The following is a 20,130-nucleotide window of genomic DNA, read 5'->3' on the forward strand; positions in this document are numbered from 1 at the left end:
GAAAAATTGGGACCCAACTATTTTCATATGCTAATTATGTATGTTTTCATAGTATATGTTATAAATTATACTATTAGAAAGAAGTCATTACATTGACTCTTTCATAGACATTGCAAAACAACATTTGGATAGTGAGGGTAAGACCCGCTGCCCATGTAGAACTTGTTTGAATACAAGATCACATGACATATACACCATTCAGCTACATTAGTATGGACATGGGTTTTCAAGAAGTTATGATGTATGGACTTTTCACAGGGAACACATGAATGTTGGAACCATATTTGACGTCATGTCTGGCGATGAAGTGGAAAATGAATATGAAGATGATGACGACATCATGGAAATGCTTAATGATGCTCGTGGTCTAGTAAACATGCATATGGATGGAGATTCATCAAATGTAGTTGGTAGTACAGCCCATAATCTTAGGAGTGTAGACTATGAGAAATTTGATGACATGTTTGCATATGCTCAACAAGAATTGTATCCAGGGTGCAGCAACATGTAATTCCTAGAGTTCATAGTTAAATTGTTGCATATAAAAGCCATTAGTCACATGACTGATAAATTATGTGACTTGATAATACAGTTGATAAAAAGTGTGTTGCCTAAAGGATCCAATCTCCCTGAATCCTACTACGAAGCTAGAAAAATTATGCAACAATTAGGCTTAGGCTATGAATCAATACATGCATGTAGGTTTGATTGTGCATTATTTTGGAAGGAGCATGCGAATGCTGATAAATGTCCTGTATGTGATGAACCTAGATATAAGATTAATGATGGAAAGGGCAAAAAAATTGCACATAAGGTTTTGCGTTACTTCCCACTGAAACCTAGACTCCAACGACTCTTCATGTCAAGGCACACAGTTGAAGATACGATGTGGCATAAGGAAAAACGATTAAATACAGAAGACATGTTGAGGCATCCTGCTGATTCTGAATCTTGGAAAGAATTTGACAAGATATACCCTTCATTTGCACAAGATGCCCGAAATGTCCGGATTTGTATTGCAACTGATGGTTTTAATCCTTTTGGGAACATGAGTCTATCTTATAGCATGTGGCCAGTGGTACTTGTCCCGTACAATTTGCCTTCATGGAAGTGTATGAAAGACCCTTACTGTATGATGTCATTTCTCATTCCAGGGCCTAAAGCACCTGGAAGAGATATTGATGTGTATTTGTGTCCATTGATTGAAGAATTAAAAGAGTTATGGGTTGATGGTGTAGAGACTTATGATACAGCTCGGGGAGAACATTTTCGTTTACACGCCGCTGTGATGTGGTCAATTAATGATTTTCCCGCCTTAGGCAATTTGTCTGGATGGAGAACCAAAGGCTATAAGGCTTGTCCTGTATGTAATGAGAATACTTCATCCCAATTGTTGCGAAGTAAAATATGCTACATGGGACATCGGCGATTCTTGTCTCCAGATCATCGGTGGAGGCGAAGCAAGCAATTCGATGGGAAAAGAGAAATTAGATCTCCGCCAAAACTATATTCAGGGGATGAAATTCATGAACAACAATCTCATGTGAACGATGTGCGTTTCGGGAAAAATTTATTATCAGTTGATAGAGGTAGAAAAAGGAAACAGAGTCCTGGTGCATCAAATTGGACAAAGAAAAGTATATTCTTTGAGTTGGAATACTGGTGTAAACTTAAAATCAGACATAACCTTGATGTGATGCACATTGAAAAAAACATATGTGACAACATCATTGGTACATTATTGAACATGGAAGGGAAATCAAAAGATACTGATAAAGCTAGACTGGATTTGGCTGATATGAACATACGCGCAGAGTTACATTTGCAACCTCATGGTGATAGATATTTGAAACCACAAGCATGTTATACTCTTACATTAGATGAGAGAAGACAATTTTGCCAGTTCCTGAAATCAGTGAAGTTTCCAGACGGTTATGCAAGTAATATCTCCCGATGTGTCAATGTGAAAGACGGCAAGGTTCATGGGTTAAAGAGTCATGATTGTCATGTCCTGCTACAACAACTGCTGCCCGTTGGAATACGTCCATTTTTGCGTCAAGACGTTTGTACTGCACTTGTTGAGTTGTCCTACTTTTTCCAACAAATATGTGCTAGGACGTTGTCTGTAAATGATCTAAATAGATTGGAACAAGATATAGTCCTAATTCTTTGTAAGCTTGAAATGGTTTTCCCTCCTGCATTTTTTGATATTATGGTTCATTTGGCTATACACCTTCCATTGGAAGCTAAATTGGGTGGTCCAGTTGGATATCGGTGGATGTATCCAATTGAAAGGTTTTTGGGAAAATTGAAAAAATATGTTAGAAACAAAGCTAGACCGGAGGGCTCTATTGCGGAGGGTTATTTGGTGAATGAAGCACTAACATTTTGTTCAATGTATCTGTGGGGAATTGAAACTAGATTTAATCGAGTAGAGAGAAATGATGACAGTTTGCATGGACAACCAGAAGGAGTATTATCAGTTTTCTGTCAAAAGGCTCGTCCATGGGGTTCAAGGAAGTTAATCGAACTTCCACCAGATGAATTGCAAAAGGCTCATTGGTACGTCTTGAACAATTGTGAAGAACTGCAACCTTTTCTAGAGTGAGTCCCTTTTTAAGTTTAGTTGAAACCTGTTGACAAACAAATGTTTTAAACTGTATATAACTTGAGCATTATAACCATAATTGTCTCTTTTCTTTATGTAACAAACAGAGAACACTTAAAAGAGTTGGAGGCCCTAAATTGTGATAACATATTCAAAACACAAGAACAGTTATTTCCTAAATGGTTTGCAGATCGTGTAAGTATGCCTTAATCGTTTATAAAACATACAAAACAAGGTTTAATATGTTTTAGGTTATGCTTAATGATTTGGAATTGATGTTTTTGTGTAGATGAACACCTTGCATGTTGACAGGTGCAATGATACAACTAAGGAACTGTACTTCTTATCTTGTGGTCCTGATTTTCGTGTTAAATGTTATAACAATTGTATTGTCAATGGAGTGCGTTTCCATAACAATGATCAATCACATTGTCGAGTTACACAAAATTGTGGAGTGATGGTGCCAGGGGAGCATGATGGTGATCCAATTGATTTTTATGGTGAATTAAGTGGTGTGTTAGAGCTAAATTATGTTAATGGGTTTCGGGTTATGTTATTCAAGTGTAATTGGTTTGACACTGATGCAAAAAAAAAGAGGATACAAAAAGATTATCATCTCACTTGTATTAATGTTGGGAAATTGTGGTATGAAAATGAGCCTTTTATACTTGCCATTCAAGCTCAACAAGTATTCTATGTTGATGATTACAAACTCGGGACTAATTGGAAAGTGGTTCGAAAAGCTCAACATAGAAACCTATGGGATGTACCAGAGATGGATAACACAAATGAAGAAGAGGAGGATATTGTTCCTGTTCAGGAAGATGAGTTTGACAGGGGACATTTCATTAGACATGATATTGATCCTGACTTGGTTGATGCAACAATTACACATGTTGGAGCTGAAGTGGTGGGAGATGATGCCAATGCTGATGTTGAAGAAGAAGATGATACATTGATTGATTATTGTACTGATAATGAATATGATTTAATGAGTGATTCTGATAACAACTTCTGATGGTATGCTTGTATGATTATATGTACTCTTTACTATTTTCTGAATGTGTAAATATAGTTAATGATCTAATGTCGTGAGATTAATTGTATAAATTGACATATATCTTACCTGGTACAGTTTCTCTTATGTTGATGTTTGCAGATTCCGAAGATGGCTCCTGGTAGAAGAAGGACCGTAGGTAGACGTGCAAATGTTGTTCAAGAGAATCATAGTCTTGTACCGACACCTGAAATTGCTACAATCACTGGTAAAGTTATGATATTGGTCCATATAAGCATACTGAAATATATACTTGGATTTTAGATATCGAGTACATTGTTTGTTTAAAATTTAAGAATACATTTTACTTTACCAACATGTAAACCGTCCTTGTGATAACATAGTATTAACTGTTGATGCATTATTTTGATTTTGTAGAGAATATAGTGGCGAAGAACGTGAGAGGGAAGAGTAGAGGAGTTGGATGTGAAAGACTCCTACAAACAGCGCAGTCAAAGTTGCATGTAGACTTTCAGAAAGAAGATGGAGTACCTACTGGAGTAAATGCATCAAAGTTGAGTACTGAGGTAGGAATAGTTGCAAGGAACTATGCCCCCGTAAGAGTGCTTACTTGGAAGAAAGTTCCGTACGATGTCGAAAAACAAATGATTGCTCGGATCACGGTAATGTAGTTTAATATCATTATCCATATTGTCATACTTCCTTACAAAAATAATATATAATACCCATATAAGTTTAATGCATGTACATTATTGATGAATTTAGACCAAGTTTGACATTGATGTCACGGAGCCCCATGTACTGAAATGGCTGAAGCACAAATTGTGTAAGAGATTCAACAGCTTCCGGAGTGCCCTACACAAGAAATTCAAAGCATATGCTACTAAGGAGGAAGCATTACAGAATAGACCAGAAGAAATTAAAGATCCTGATGATTGGATATATCTTTGTGACCTTTTTTCGAGTGAAAAGTTTCAGGTAAGGTCAACATGGCTTTTAATGCTGTTATATATGTATTGTATTTTAATTTCCTGATTTTGTGGTGTTAGGCACGGTCAAAAACTTACTCTGAGAACCGGTCGAAGATGAGGTGTAACCACCGCGGTGGTTCCAAGAACTTTATCCAGCACAAAAAGGAGAAGGTATTTAATATGATTCACCTATACAAATATACAACATTGTTGTCCTGTTTACTAAATTTATTTCAATTTATGGTCAATGACGATATGAATTGTTAAGGCGCAACAAGTTGGGGAATCTGTCGGTCCTATACAATTATTTCATGACACTCGTTGGAGCGCGGAGAAAGGGTGGATTAATGAACAAGCAAGAGAGCTATATGTAAGTTGATCATTTTTCGTAACTGTTCCATATTGCCATGCTGGATTTGTTTTTATTTGAGTCTCATTGCATTTCTCTGTCATCTTTTGATCACCTGTAATTATGTTGCTGCTTATGCATTTGTTTGATTTCGGCATTTAGTTTTCCTGAGTGTTACCAAACTTTTATAACTTTGCTGTGGTTGGCTAGTAGGAAAAACTTGTATCATGGTTTATAACTTTGTTGTGGTTGGCTAGGAGGAAAAACTTGTATCATGGTTTATAACTTTGCTGTGGTTGGCTAGTAGGAAAAACTTGTATCATGGCTAGTAGGAAAAACTTGTATCATGGTTTATAACTTTGCTGTGGTTGGCTAGTAGGAAAAACTTGTATCATGGCTAGTAGGAAAAACTTGTATCATGGCTAGTAGGAAAAACTTGTATCCACTTTTAGTATGATTTTTCTGTGTTCACTACAGTCTCGAGAAACATAGATACATGGGGAGTTTTATGAAGTAGCTGCCAAAAATTAAAAAGATAAAACTATGAAGTAATTTCCAGATCATTCTGCAACAATAAAAATGAGATGCCTCCAAAGAATCTAATATCCTTTACAGATCATTAATTTGATTAAGTTGTCTCTCAATTTACATGCTACAGCTAAAACCTATATCCATATAGAGATATCAATCTCTTTGTTTCTCATCTCAATGCTGCATGTAGGCAGTTGTACATACATAGAATTTACAGTATTATAATTATAATGTGTTGTTAGGCTATGCATTTTGAATCAGATCTTTTGATATGAAGAATCCATGATATCTTATCCCTGACAAATTCTGTTTCTACTTCTCTTCTCGGTCAGTTAAATGTTCAAATCATACCATGCACATGTCTCCATTTCTAATACTTAACTCAAAGTTACACTTTTGCACACAAAGGCACACCATGCACACACTCACTGCATTTGTAAAAACACATGCACATCTGAGACAAGCACTTGTTGTGCTCATATAATAAATCTGGATACCTTGTAGTGCCGCAATATTCCATTTCGGCAAGCTTCAGTAAAGCAACACTGTAATTTGAAATAGAAGTTTTGAGTTAGATGGTTCCCATATAAATTAAAAACTTGAAATGTACAAGGTATAGTCGTTCAATAAAGAGGCTATCATGAGACAGGAATATTTTGTAATATACCTACTTCTTAACTTATTCTGTAAGAGAGAACTGAATGAGAATGAAAAGGAATTAGATGAAATAAATACTGTTCACAGCATCAGTTATCCATCAATTTGATAATTTTTTGGTGGTATGATGGTAACATAATTGACAATACATTAAACAAAAACCTTTTTACACCTAAACAATTTTTACCACAGGTACTCTTTATTATTAAACCATATAATTTCATTTGTAGGACTCCAATTATGCCCAGTAGAAATTTTCATAATAGCCATTCCAATCTTTTGTTCAACACAATTACCATGTTGCATGGCATAGAAGTGCACGGCTGAAACATATACAAGTAAATTGTTGCTTATATGTGTATAAGAAAAACTTTATGTCAGAAATTTCCTTTTAGTATTAGATTGATAATGTTTGAGATACTTGCTTCTCTACTCCATCAGACTTATTTTTTTGCTGCTGTAGTATTCTTTTATGTTGCTATTTTGTTGTTGGTTGATTAGATTATGCATTCAATTGATGGTAGGAAAAATGATAGAGCTGCAAGAGGAAACACAAGCAGGGGAAAGTGAAAAAACAGAAGCTGAGATGTGAGGAAGTTTTGGGTAAAGCTTCCGGATTTAACAAGAATTTTGCATTTTCACAGATTGAGCATCAATCACTACATAGAAGCTGAGTTAAGGTGCATTGTGCAACAACAAGAAAATAAGATTAAACAGTTGGAGGACCAGCTAATCTTATTTGATCAACAAAAAGAGAAAATAAAAAGCCTTGAACACCAACAATTCATCATGTTAGAGATGATGAAGCAGCTAACTATAGCCCTTGAGCTAGAGAAATCTGAAAAGCTCCAACTCGACAACACTTGCCTTCTCGAAGTGATGATGACCGTCCTATCAGCTACAGCTATTTCAAATACCGGAAGTGGTGACACTTGACATGCTAACGGTATTGAAGGTTTTTTGTTGTGTATGGACAAAAGATATTTTGCCATGGGGGTAGAACCATCTTTTAGGTTGTTTGCATATAGTGTTAGATGGTGTAATGGGTGGGCATTTTTGTTAGTTATGCACAGATAGATAGGTAGAGAAAGGAAAATATGGGTGCATGCTGTTCTTTTGGGTTATGCACATGTGATAATGCATTTTGGATTTTATTGCTCTCATGCATAAAATCCATGTATGGACATATAATATGTATGAAAATATGATTTTTGATTAGTGATCAGATTTTATATTGTGTCTATTATTTTGTTCATGTTGAATATATAATGTAGGTCAATACGAAATGCTGAAAAAAAAACACATCTGCAACTAATTTTTAGTAGCAAAAAGTCATTTAGCATAATTGCATTCCGTTGGACGTCAATATGAAATGCTCAAAAAAACAATTCTGAACTAATGTTTTAGTAGCAAAAAGTAATTAGTATAATTGATTCATATTCAACGTCAAAAAATAGTCGCGATAACATTTGGATTTCACATTCAGCGTCTAAAATGATAACAATTAACCACTAAATTTTTGTCACTAAAAGTACATTCGGCCACTAATAAAATAGTCACAAAACTTATTGGATTTCACATTCAACGTCTAAAATGATAACAATTAACCACTAAATTTTAGTCACTAAAAATACATTCGGCTACTATAAAATAGTCACAAAAACTTATTGGATTTCACATTCAGCGTCTAAAAAGACTATAATTAACTACTAAATTTTAGACCAAAAGATATATTGGCCACTAATAAAATAGTCCCGAAAACCTATTGGATTCCACATTCAGCATCTAAAATTACTATAATTAACAACTAAATTTTAGTCACCGAAGATACATTCGGCCACTAATATAATAGTCGCGAAAACCGTTTGGATTCTACATTCAGCATCTAAAGAGTTACAATTAGCCACTAAAGTTAGTCACAAAAAGATACATTTGTCGACTAATAAAATAGTTGCGAAAGCCTTTGACGAAATTACCCTTACACCTTTGGCGTCTAATTTGTGTAGGATTCGCAACAAATTATTAGACACTAAAACTAACATTTTGCAACTAATTGATTAGTCACTATACAATTTTACACAATTACCCTTCAACTTTTAGCGTCTAAGTGGGGGGACTATTTTGAACAACATTTGCCGACTATTTTGATAGTCGCCAAAAAGAAACTTTTTGCATCTAAACCACAATATAGACGCGCTATGAATATGCGACCAGCCTACTGCAACTAAGGGGGCGACAACTGAATTTAGACGCTAAAAATGGCTTAGCGTCTAAATGTGACTTTCTGCGTCTAATTTTGTTAGACGCAGAATGCCAGTTTTCTTGTAGTGAACATTCGCATTTTGTATATCCCAATTGTATGTGGCAGCAAGTGTAAGAATAATCCTAATGGTTGAGGGTTTTATGACTAGACTAAAAGTCTCAAAATAATCCAATCCAGTAGTTTGTTGGAAACCCTTAGTAACTAATCTTGCTTTATACTTCTGTAAAGTGCCATCAGCATGATATTTGACTCTAAAAACCCATTTATTTCCCATAACATGCATATCTAAAGTAAAGGGAACAAGTGTCCATATATTATTGGAAATTAAAGCATCATATTCAATCTACATGACTAGTTTCCATTCTAGCAAACTAAGAGCTTCAGACACTGATGTTGGTTTAGTCATAGAAGAATTGACAGTTGTAAAAACTATAGGGTAGGATGCTTTGCTCTTTGTTTTTGCTCTTGTCATCATAGGGTGCACATTAAGAGTAGCATCTGATGACTCAATTTTATCAAAGAACTGAGATGGGCACAGATCAACCTCAATAGGACAGATGGGAAAAACCTTGTCTTAAGGAATAGCTTGTGGTGATTAGAGATGTAGATGATGAGGGATTAATGTTAGATGGAGTATCAGTTGTAGAAGGTGCAGAAGAGAATGTTGGTGAGTGATGTAAAGATAATATAGGTGGTAAGATAGGTTGATGTGTGGTAGAAGATGTTGGTGAGTGACGTGAAGATAATACAAGTGATATGACAGATTGATTTTGGGATACAAGAAGTGTTAAGAGAGAGAGAAAATGGAGAGGTTGTAGAAAAATTTTGATTACCAGTTGTTATAGAGAACTTAGCTATAGAGCACTTTACTGTAGAAGGCGCAAGCGAGGCTATGGATAGAAAAGGTAAACTAGAAGACTGATTAGAAAAACAAGAAGATTGATTTTGGTCTGAAGGAGAAAGTGTGGATAGTTTAGAATACTCAAAGCTAGTGGAAAAAGGAAAATCAAACTCATTAAATTTAACACTAGGTGTAACAATGATTTTGCCATCAGGTGAGAGGCATTTATAGCCTTTGTGAACTAAGCTATACCCTACAAAGATACATTTAGAGGAATGGAAACTAAATTTATGCTCATTGAAAATTCTAACAAAAGGAAAACATGCATAACCAAACACTTTGAGTGTTGAATAAACAGGAATAGTCTCAAACAGCAACTGATAAAGAGACAGATTATTTGTTACAGGTGAGGGCATTCTATTAATGAGAAATGCAGCAGATTTAAAAGCAAGCCACCAAAAATCCAAGGGCATAGATGCATGAGCTAATAGAGTAAGACTTGTTTCAACTATGTGCCTATGATTTCTTTCACTACGACCATTTTGCTAATGCACATAAGAACAAGAATATTTGAATTTAATGCCTTCAATAGTAAGATATGAAACAAGTCCCTTGTATTCACCACCTTGATCAAATTGAAGGCATTTCAATTTACAGTTAAATTGTCTTTCAGCTAGATGATGGAATTTCATAAACACAGATTTGACTTCAGCCTTTGTCCTAAGAGGGCATAATGAAGTGAATCTACTGAAATCATCTATAAAGTGTACATAATACCTAAAACCTTCTGTGGAAACTAGTGGAGCAGGACCCTATATATCACTATGGACAAGTTCAAGAGGTGCATTAGCTCTGGAATTTGAAGTAGGAAAGGTATTTTGATGCATTTTCCCTAAATGGAAGGCATGACAAAAGGGAACTGATAGCTTAGGTTTAGTGAACACAGATTCATTTGATGTCATACTTGTTAAAATCTTTTGCCAAGCTGTTACGTGTGGATGTCCTAACCTCATATGCCATAGCATAGCATCATCATTGTGTTTATGAACAACATGAATAGATGGTAAAGAAGCATTATTACTATCAGAAACAACTAAAGAGTTATTAGATGCAATTAAAGCTTTATTAACATAGGATGAAACAGAAACAACATTGTCTTTATTAATATAGTGATAAGCAATGGTACAAGATGTGATAGCATTCTGCATACAATGTATTTTATCATCTAAACTATCATGTAGCACTATAACAACATCTTTATTAATGTTACAAGTATGAGACTTAGCTAAAGCTTTAGAGGGTAGGGTGACTTTATAAGAAAAATTTTGAGGTGAAATCAATGGCTTTAAGCAACAAGTTGAATATGAAGGTAATTTGGAGGAAAGATTCAGTTGATATAAGCCTGCTCTAAGCTCTCCTTGTAGTAAAGTTGCTCTGATGACTTTGTCCTTAACAACACAGGAATCAGCATTAAATTCAACTACAACATTGTTGTGCTTAGTGAATTTTGATATGCTAAGTAAGCTTTAGGTTATTATAGGAACACAAAGAACATGTTTTAAATGTAAACACTTATTCTGCAAAGTACTAGGCAAAGAAGTAAAGCCAGTGTGTGTAATGTGAAAAAACTCACCACTGCCTACTTGGAGTTGATCTGATCCATCATAGTCCTCGCTGATGTTTAACTGAGTGAGATCAGATGTAACATGGTCAGTTGCACTTAAGTCCATGTACCAGATAGAATCCTATGGAGTAGATGATGAAGCTTTATAAATAGATAGGCCACTGTTCTGATTCACTGTAATAGGTTGAGCTCCAAGGTTAGATGAATTGGGAATTTAACTATAATCAATAACAGAGTTGGTATTCTGAACAGTTTGAGCAGCAAAATGAGCTTAAGCTGATGCTTGAGATGGTACAGGGACATTTCCAGAACTACTAGGATGAGAATAATTCTGTGGGAACATAACATGTCCAAAGCCTTGCTGAGATGGAGCTAAAAAATCAGAAGAGCTGGATGCTCGACTAAAACTCTAATCCTGATGACTTGGTACATTGAACATACCATAACCTTGATGTGAATTACCAAGGTTAGTGTAGAAGCTCTGTGAATCAATGGACTGCAGACTACCATTATTGTGAAAATTCTGATGACCAATGCCTTGCATCTATCCATTATAAGCTGAATTATACCTGTGATAGCATTGAATGGCAATATTTCCAGTCTTATTACAAACCTGACAAACAGGTTTACCTCTTCCATTTGACCTGGCCTACCTCTTCCAAAGCTATTGAAATGAGCAGGTCTATAACTTCCAAAGTTGTCTCCAAAATTAGCTCCAGAATCACTATTGATATCAGGATAACCTTGCTGACCAAATTAAGGACTAGACATGGATTGTCCTAACTGTGCAGTAGCAATAAGGTAGTTATCATGTAGTTTATGGCTTCCTAATGTGTTTAATGATGGATCAAGACTATAAGACACATTAGTAAAACCAAAGGTGACATGCTGAGTATGATTACTAGGCACAGATGTGGAACTGGTATTTACTGTAGCTACAGTGTAAGCTGAGCTATTATGAAAGTCTACTTAATTGAACTTGTCCAACCTGATTTCGTACTTCTATAATAGAAATTGGGTTTCTTGCAGAGACACTGAGTCAGTTCTAGATTCTATTCATGAAGTAAGATTTACAACAACAGCATCATATTATGGACCTACTCCATCTAAGATATACTGGAGCAAATCTCCCTCAGAAATAATTTGTCCACTAGTTGACAAACTGTCAGAGATTCCTTTCATCTTTCTAACATATTTGCTTATACTAAGATTGTCTTTGTTAGTATTTTGAAGTAAATTCTTTAAAAGTAAATCCATAGCTTTGGAGTCTGTAATAAATTCTTTTTCAAGAACAAACCAAATTTTAGTGGAGTACTGACATTTGGAAACAGTTCTAAACATATTCTCAGAGATCAAGGCTAACAACTAGCTCATAAGAAACTTATCAGTTCGTTTCCATAGACTGTAAGCTAGATTGATTTTTTTCTTTAGAAAACAACTCAACATCTTGACCATCAACAGTATCTTTAGAACTATCAAAATTGCTAGGAATTAATAGAGCTAGACAAGGAACTAAACCTGTTAGATGATCCTCCAATTCGTGAGCTCCTACTGCAAAAAGTACTTGAGAGCGCTAGAATCTGTAATTGTCTAGAGTAAGCTTTGGATTAATATCTTGGAGACTAGAGGAAAAAGCTGAGGAAGTGAGACTAAGAAATTGTTGATAGAGTTGTGAAACATTTTGTCTATGTTGTTGGTTGAATTGGAGCTATCATAGTTTTCCACAATTGACATTAGTCAAGGATGCTCTGATACCATGTGAAGGTTAAGGATTTGAGTTACAAAAGTCAGCTTTAATAGCTGATTATTACAGCACAAAAACAACAGCACTTTAAGCTTTCTAAAAATGTCACCGTTTGTCTAACAGCCCCTGTCAAGCTAAACTGAATTTACAGTTTCAGCTTGGTAATATTTGTCCAACAACAACAAGCACCTCTCCACATGCTTCCTCGCAGGACAGCCTCTAATGCTGCCACATTTATAGTATCCCCTGCACAAATTAAAAAAAGGCTTCAAATTTTAAACTTGAAAATGACATTTCTTTAAACAAGGTTTACCAAATACCCTTGAATTGCACCTACATTCTTACAGAAAACCAAACTAAACTATGAAAAACAAACTTCCCCATTTGCCCCAACAGTTTTGTTTGAATATCCATAGCAAGGCAATAATCGATTAAGTAAAAATAAAGTCACCACCTAAAACTATTCAAATAGCGATTGTTCGACATTACGCCTACTTATAATCCAACGGTAACAACTGGCACAAAAGTAATAGCATAACTACTTACAAGGGCACAAAAAATTCAGCCCAAGTTACCAAACACAGAAAGTCTTCCCACACATTGAGTGTGCAATAACGGAAAGAGAGGGAAAAAGAAAAAGTTTTCTTCATTTATCATTCTTCAACGCTTTCCCTGGAAAAGCACTAATTTTTTCTTAATCAACTAACATTTTACCATATTAAATCTTTCATTTCCAATAAGAAGTTGATACATACACATCATACAATAGAACAGTAAGTAGAAAGCAAATTCTGACGAAAACTCACAGAAGCATACGGAAAAATGACAAAAAAATAAAAAATATGGGCGCCATTTGCAATATCACCATACCCCAAAAATGGGAAATTGAATATACCAAGGGTGAGGAGAGCCCTTAATTGATTTCTGTCCATACTTCCTCCAAGAATAATCGTGAGGAGGGATATCGGTAAGCTTGGTGCTGATAGCAGGCACCTTGATAGACCTCTTCACTCGATGTTTCCTGTCGATAGAGTAACCAATCATGCAAAATGGAAGACAACAGATCAAACAAATACATTAAATTAAAAAAGTGAAATATTATTAACAAGAAATAGCATAAACAAGGATGCAAGTTAACCTCTTCTTTGAGCAGTGGCACCTGCCACTGCTCCCACATTTCACACTCCCATCTTCCCCACTTTTAAAACACTTCCTCCGGTGGGTTTACACTCCCATCTGCTCCAAAAACAGAACCTTTGCTAAATGATAAGCCCATAAAATCAATTTGCCATATGTAGATAAACCAAAGACACCTGCAACAAGGTTTTGAACCAAAATTTTAAGAAATTCAACTCCTCAAACACTTACATTTGCAAACGAAACAAACCCAGCAGATCAGATTCAAGTGGGTTTACAAAAAAAAAAAACAATTAAAAAAGAAAAAACAGAGACCTAGATAAGGATTTCAACACAGAAAGAAATCTAAGAAAACATGACCAGAAAAACACAGACCTTTGTTGGACTTGGTGGTGTCAAATCCTAGATACTTCCCGTCCCGTGGGTTAGAGATAGGAAGGTGTGAAAGAGAAGACTTTGAATCCCCACCAAACTCACCCCGTCCAACATAACAGTCGCAGCAAAAGCCCCCACCTTCATCCTATGAACAACCATCAACCCCTCCCCCTCCAACTTAACAACCGCAACAAGCTCTCTCACCTCCATCATCTGCAATCAAAGCTCCCCACCTCCATCAAAGTCTCAATCAAAACTCTTCTCCTCCACCATCTTCGTTACAATCTTTCAATTATCAACCCACACTAACGAAAAATAGAAACCCACGAAATAAAATAACAACAATCATATCAACCTTGGCTTGTTCCATGGACAGTAAACGGAGAAAAAACAAAAAAAAAAAAATGCCATTGTCGGCAAGCTCGCAGCGCAGCGACACTGCCTGGATACGGCCTTTGTCGAGGGGGATGAGGATGTAGGTAGGGGATGGTGGGGGATTGGGGTTGTGCATGGCCGGCTTAAGGGGTAGGCAGGTGAGGCACCTGCCTAGGGCCCAAAACAAATGGGGGCCCAAATTTTTTATAAATTTTTTTTTTTTTTTTGAATATCTTAGAAAAATGAAAATGGTTTATAATTTCTTATCTAAGTTAAGGGGTCCCAAAAAAAAGCCAAAAAAACCTAAATTTATTATAAATTTTTTACATATATTTCCACCCAAAGTTTAACAAAATAGCAAGTTTGTACCTCTAGTTTTATATATTCTAGTTTATACCCTTAAATTAACACATTGAATCTCTTTTAACAATGGAAGATTAAAATAGTCATTTACATATCTTAAATTACTCACCCCCAATTCAATCCCAAAATTTGACATTCACATAAATCATCTCCAGCCCTCTTCTGTCGCCAATGGTTTGGAGTTGATTTCGGTCAATTTTGGTTTCGATCGATTTTCTTACCAAAATCATCCAAAATCATCATTTCATCATTTTCCAACCTTGATAGCCTTTAATTTGACTAATTTTTTATGAATCTCGCAACCTAACTCCACCACACGACAGCTATTTCCAGCCTTTTTGGCATGTACCCGACATTGTTGGCCTTCCCCGACACCACCATCTTCCTCCCCTCAGCCCTCCCACCAAAACTCCTATCATACCTTATCCGTTTACTCTGCCAATCATCGGCCATCGATACCTTTTGGGCCGTGACTTCTCAAGCCTTTTCTTATCAATCTTGGCATTGGAAATCACTCATTTTACCACCCATCACTTCTCTAACATCTACTCTCTAAAACCCCCCACCAACCTAACCTTATTAGTCTGTCGATTGTTGTCCACCTCTCCTAGTGATTTTTCACCTCAAAAGGCAAAAAAATAATAATAATAATAATAATAATAATAATTTTTTTAATATATGCTTATAATATTAGAGGACCCCAAAGTAACTCTTGCCTAGGGTCACAAATATTCTAGAGACGGCCCTGGGGTTGTGAAGGGTGGGTGTGGTGGCCGACTGGGGGAAGGAGAGAACGAGAACGGTAGAGGAAAGAGAAGGAAAAATGTTAACATTTGAATAGTGTTAGGAAATTTTGAAAACAAGTTCACCGTCTTTTCAATTTTAGACAAAAATTCTTATTCGAAGAGGATTGATTTTCAAGTTAGATTTCTTTGATAAGTATTCTACTTTTTAATCCAAATAGAATAGCAAAATAATATTCCAATAGTGTAAAAAACAGGTATTTCTCCAATTTAGCTTTCATGCTTACAATATGAACCATATGTTAGAATTTTCATTTGTCAAATATTATTAAGTTTATTCGATTGGTATGATGTATATAGGTGGTTTACACAATTCTTTGAACTAATTTTTAGAAGTAAATTCGATCTAGGTCCATTTATCATAATATCATATTTGTGTTCGTTGGCGTGCAATGGTAGAGTGATAAAAATGTTGTAAAACTGAACTTCTTCAAAATAAAATATGATAAGATCCAGTTAGGTAGCCCAACTCTTATTTTATTACCTAAATCCAAAATCCACCAACATATATTGAAATGCCAGCTTAATGTCTTTATACTGTTTCTGTTTTGGTGCACAACATTTAGCATCTGAATTTCACATTCAAGCGGCTGGGATATAAGCACTTTGAGGCACCTTTCAATCAATTAGAGTTTCCTATTTATTTGCAGGTGCTAGTTCTGCAGAAGTTACGTGTGAGCTTTAATATTGGAACCCTGCTGAAGTTGAACCATGAGGATGATTTGTTGCAAACAGATATAGTGATCCTTTCCCTGGTGAAAGAACAAGTTCCTGTATCTTGGAAGGAGCTTTCAGGGCCTCCATTGATGCTCTGCTTTTGCACAATTTTTGGTTTATGCTTTGCTTTTGCACATTTTGCCAAGTAAAGTGATTTCTGTTTCACTGATTTCTAGTTTATGATGTTATTTTAGAATTTAGAGGAACAATCATGTTAATTGATGAACACATGGTAATTCAAACCTACACCTAATAAATTTAACCCAAACGGCAGCTAAGGAATTAATTATGTTTAGTTTGTCAGAGTTCCAGGACACAAATTACCCATCTCAAAGGCTATATTATACTATTCATCTGGCTGCAAGATCTGTAATTGTTACATCATTAATGGATGAAGTACTCCCTGAATAACCTTCCAACTGTCTTGTAGATTTTTTTGGTTTGTTTTGATTCGAGAAAGCAGGCTTCTTTGGAATCGTCATATTCTTGTTTTCATTTTTGAGCATCGTGTAGACTTCCAACATGGATGGTCGATCCACTGGATTTTCCTGAACACATAAAAGTGCTATTTGCAAGCATCTCATTAGTTTAAAAGACGAATATGTATCGTCTAGTGATTCGTCCATTAACTTCATGCCTTTACCATCTTTCCATAGCTCATATGCCTAAACATCATATAATTTGGAATCATCAAGCTTACCCTAAGGGTAATATTTTCACCCTCATACACTTCAAACAAGTTAAATAAAGAATTTAAACTTACGTAGTCAAGAAGACTCAGTCCCTCATTTGGACCATATAACAAGGAGATCCGTTTGTCACTGATGACTTGTAAAAGTAAAACCCCAAAGCTATAAACATCGGATTTAGTCGAGTATATACCCTTTTGGATGTATTCAGGAGGGACATAACCACTGCATCAAAGTATTACAAACAATGACTAACTAACAAAAATATAAGTCAAACTAATAAAATTGTGACAATAATACAACATTAAGAGTAAACATACGGTGTTCCAACAATGCAACTTGTATTTGCTTCAAGATCATCTTTTGCAAATATTCTGGCCATCCCAAAATCTGATATTTTGGGTTTCATTTCCTGATCTAATAAGACATTACTGTCTTTTAAATCTCGATGAATAATAGTAAATCTTGAATATTCTTGGAGATATAAAAGCCCTTGAGTAACTCCTTCAATAATATGCACACGCTTTTTCCAATCCAAAATAAAGCGTCTAATAGGGTCTGCATCAAATTTTATCATAAAACATCAATGTAACCGATACAAGCTAATACAAAAGGAGAAAAATAGCAAGTTCGTGTACAAATATTGAACATAAAATTCAGACCATAAAGGTAAGAGTCTAAGCTTTTGTTTTGCATGTATTCATAGATGAGTATTTGTTCTTCCTCGTCAATGCAAAAACCCAAAACTCGGACAAGATTTACATGTTGGAGCTTGGCAGTAAGCATAACCTCATTCCTAAATTCCTCAAATCCTTGTGTGGATGTCTTTGAAAGTTTCTTAGCTGCTATTACTTGTCCATCTGGTAGTATTCCCTAGCAAAATACACTCTAGTTGGTTAGTAATTTTCAATAGATAAAGCTACTCCTGATACCTTTTCTATGCCAAAGATATTACGCTAAAGACTAAACTTCAAAGTTCTCAATTTTATGATAAATATAAATAGCTTTATTAAAAGGTACCTTATAAACAGGGCCATATCCACCCTGTCCAAGCTTATTTTCAACTGAAAATCCATTGGTTGCTGGCTTGCTGCCTCCATATCAGCCAATGTATATTCTATTAGACTAGGAACATTGCAGTTAAAATCCCCAGCAGAGGCTGCTTTATTTGCTTTATCTCTGGATTCCACCATAGCTGTCAACCAAGAGAGAAGAAGAAAAAATAATCATTAATCATTTTTAAATGAACCTCTAGCAATCTTTGTATATTCATTGATACCTTTTAATTTGAGATTTCTCCTCCAGCAGTAAAATATCACAAATATTCCCAATAGAAGAGCAAAAGCAGCTGTTGTAGATAAAAGGATTGCTAATAAATGCCTTTCATTATTTTGCCCAATTTTGTTATCCTCCTGAACTGAAGAATTATTTACATCCACTCCAGCTGGCAAAATAATCAATATATTAACTGAAGGTAACCAAAAGATCTTAATTCAAGGAGTACTCTGTTTAGTTTATCATAGCTTACCTGCAGTTTTCGAAAGCACCCAATTAACATCATCGGATACGTTCCACACATGGTAGCCAAGTAGCTTCTTCTCCTTAGCATAAGAAACCTTAGCTCTAACAGCCTCCACGTCATCAAATCCAATCCAAGTTGTTCCTTTTGTCCAGTAATTTACAACATAAGTTGAGTTGTAATTAACATGAACATCAGGACCTTATTGCTCAACGTAATTCTTGATGTGCCTATATGTTACTCGTCCATCTGGCATATTAATGGCAGGTCCCTTTGCTGCTGCACCAATACCATTCTCCATCGGGTTATCTAGCATCCATGCGTAGCCAAATAGAGGCAAACTCAAAACCAATTTATTAGTTGATAATCCTCCATTGATCCATTCTCTTATACCGAAATCCGTATTAACAAAATTACTTGGGTCATACAGAGCTGCTTGAGCGCCCGTAAGGTTATTTACAAGAGGTTGATTGTAAACCTGAGACACAACATTAACCTAATTCAAATGTTGTTGTATCGTCTCTATAGGGTAACGTGCGCCAGAATCCAGCGTTGGTGAATATTTAACCCTTACTGTCAAGATCAGTTGGGACTGGACAGAGTCTGTCGCCTCTAAATCGATAGCAGCTCTCCACTCTTGAAAGAGAACTTCCATATTGAACACATCAGAGCTTGTGTGTGGAAAATGCCAATCAAAGTCTAGGCCTTGAAAACCGTAAAGCCTGGCTAATTTTATCGAGGAATCGATGAAGGATTTTCGGTAAGAAAAATCGCTTACCATTAAAGAAATTGCTGAATTATTTGCATTGCTGCCTCCAATGAATAGCAGCGTGGTGAGCGATGAGTTCTTTTGTTTCACAGTACGTGTGAATGTGGAGAAATGTTCTGCATCAGTTGGTGATAAAGAGAGCTGGTAGGAGGTGGAATTCACAGAAGCATAAGTACAAATAATGTTAGTGAAGAGAGAAGAATTAATGTCCGAAATGAGGAACTCATAATCTGATGAATACGAGTAATAGCCAACCCTGATCCAATCAGGTTGGGCTATAGAAGGGCGCAATTGTAGAGAGAGGAAAATATAGAAAACTACAGTCAAGATAATCTTGGGCATCATTTGAAGCTGCTTAAAGCACAACTTGTTATCTCTTAGCTGTTTTGTGCTATGTTTATAAGCATATCAAGTGGAGAAGAAAGCTCTGTAAAATTTCTTGCAGACACTAGTTTTGACGTGAAAAAAACTTCAATCTTTGCGCAATATGAAATCAAATCAAGTCAAAAAGAAAATGGAAACTCACTGCTGGAAACCAATTGTAGGGTGTGTGGGGTAAGCACAGAAGAGAGAGAAGAATTAATTGTGTTTAATTGATAATTTTTATTTTCTTCCTTTGACTGATTCAGAAAATTCTGTTAAAATTGATGTTTCATGAGTTTATTGAGTACGAAATACTTCAAGTAATAATGCATATGCAAATTTCATATATGAACTTTTATATACAATTTATTTTTTTATTGTCATATTATAGTTCATCCAAATATATTGTATTAG

At 35.6% G+C, this 20,130-nt stretch overlaps 4 protein-coding genes across 4 annotated transcripts; 2 read left to right on the forward strand and 2 right to left on the reverse strand.

Moving 5' to 3' along the window:
• Positions 1–265: 265 nt before the first annotated feature.
• Positions 266–3,626, forward strand: LOC116122623. The gene is made up of 4 exons (XM_031408450.1): positions 266–507; positions 703–2,604; positions 2,716–2,803; positions 2,898–3,626. Exons 1-4 carry the CDS (start codon positions 266–268, stop codon positions 3,624–3,626), a joined length of 2,961 nt encoding a protein of 986 aa, XP_031264310.1.
• A 353-nt stretch (positions 3,627–3,979) lies between these two features.
• LOC116122624 lies at positions 3,980–4,976 on the forward strand. Its single transcript, XM_031408451.1, has 4 exons — positions 3,980–4,288; positions 4,392–4,604; positions 4,676–4,768; positions 4,866–4,976. Exons 1-4 carry the CDS (start codon positions 4,022–4,024, stop codon positions 4,974–4,976), a joined length of 684 nt encoding a protein of 227 aa, XP_031264311.1. The 5' UTR covers positions 3,980–4,021.
• Positions 4,977–16,726: 11,750 nt separating this feature from the next.
• LOC116122626 (cysteine-rich receptor-like protein kinase 10) lies at positions 16,727–17,851 on the reverse strand. Its single transcript, XM_031408452.1, has 4 exons — positions 17,728–17,851; positions 17,386–17,623; positions 17,140–17,290; positions 16,727–17,041 (listed from the first exon to the last, which is right to left on the reverse strand). The coding sequence occupies exons 1-4, from the start codon at positions 17,849–17,851 to the stop codon at positions 16,727–16,729; spliced, it is 828 nt and encodes a 275-aa protein (XP_031264312.1).
• Positions 17,852–18,294: 443 nt separating this feature from the next.
• On the reverse strand, positions 18,295–19,695 carry LOC116122627 (class V chitinase-like). Its single transcript, XM_031408453.1, has 4 exons — positions 19,159–19,695; positions 18,876–19,062; positions 18,594–18,785; positions 18,295–18,509 (listed from the first exon to the last, which is right to left on the reverse strand). The coding sequence occupies exons 1-4, from the start codon at positions 19,693–19,695 to the stop codon at positions 18,295–18,297; spliced, it is 1,131 nt and encodes a 376-aa protein (XP_031264313.1).
• Positions 19,696–20,130: the final 435 nt, after the last annotated feature.

This window comes from Pistacia vera, unplaced genomic scaffold, assembly GCF_008641045.1.
Source record: "Pistacia vera cultivar Batoury unplaced genomic scaffold, PisVer_v2 Contig136, whole genome shotgun sequence".
NCBI classification, from domain to species: Eukaryota; Viridiplantae; Streptophyta; class Magnoliopsida; order Sapindales; family Anacardiaceae; genus Pistacia; species Pistacia vera.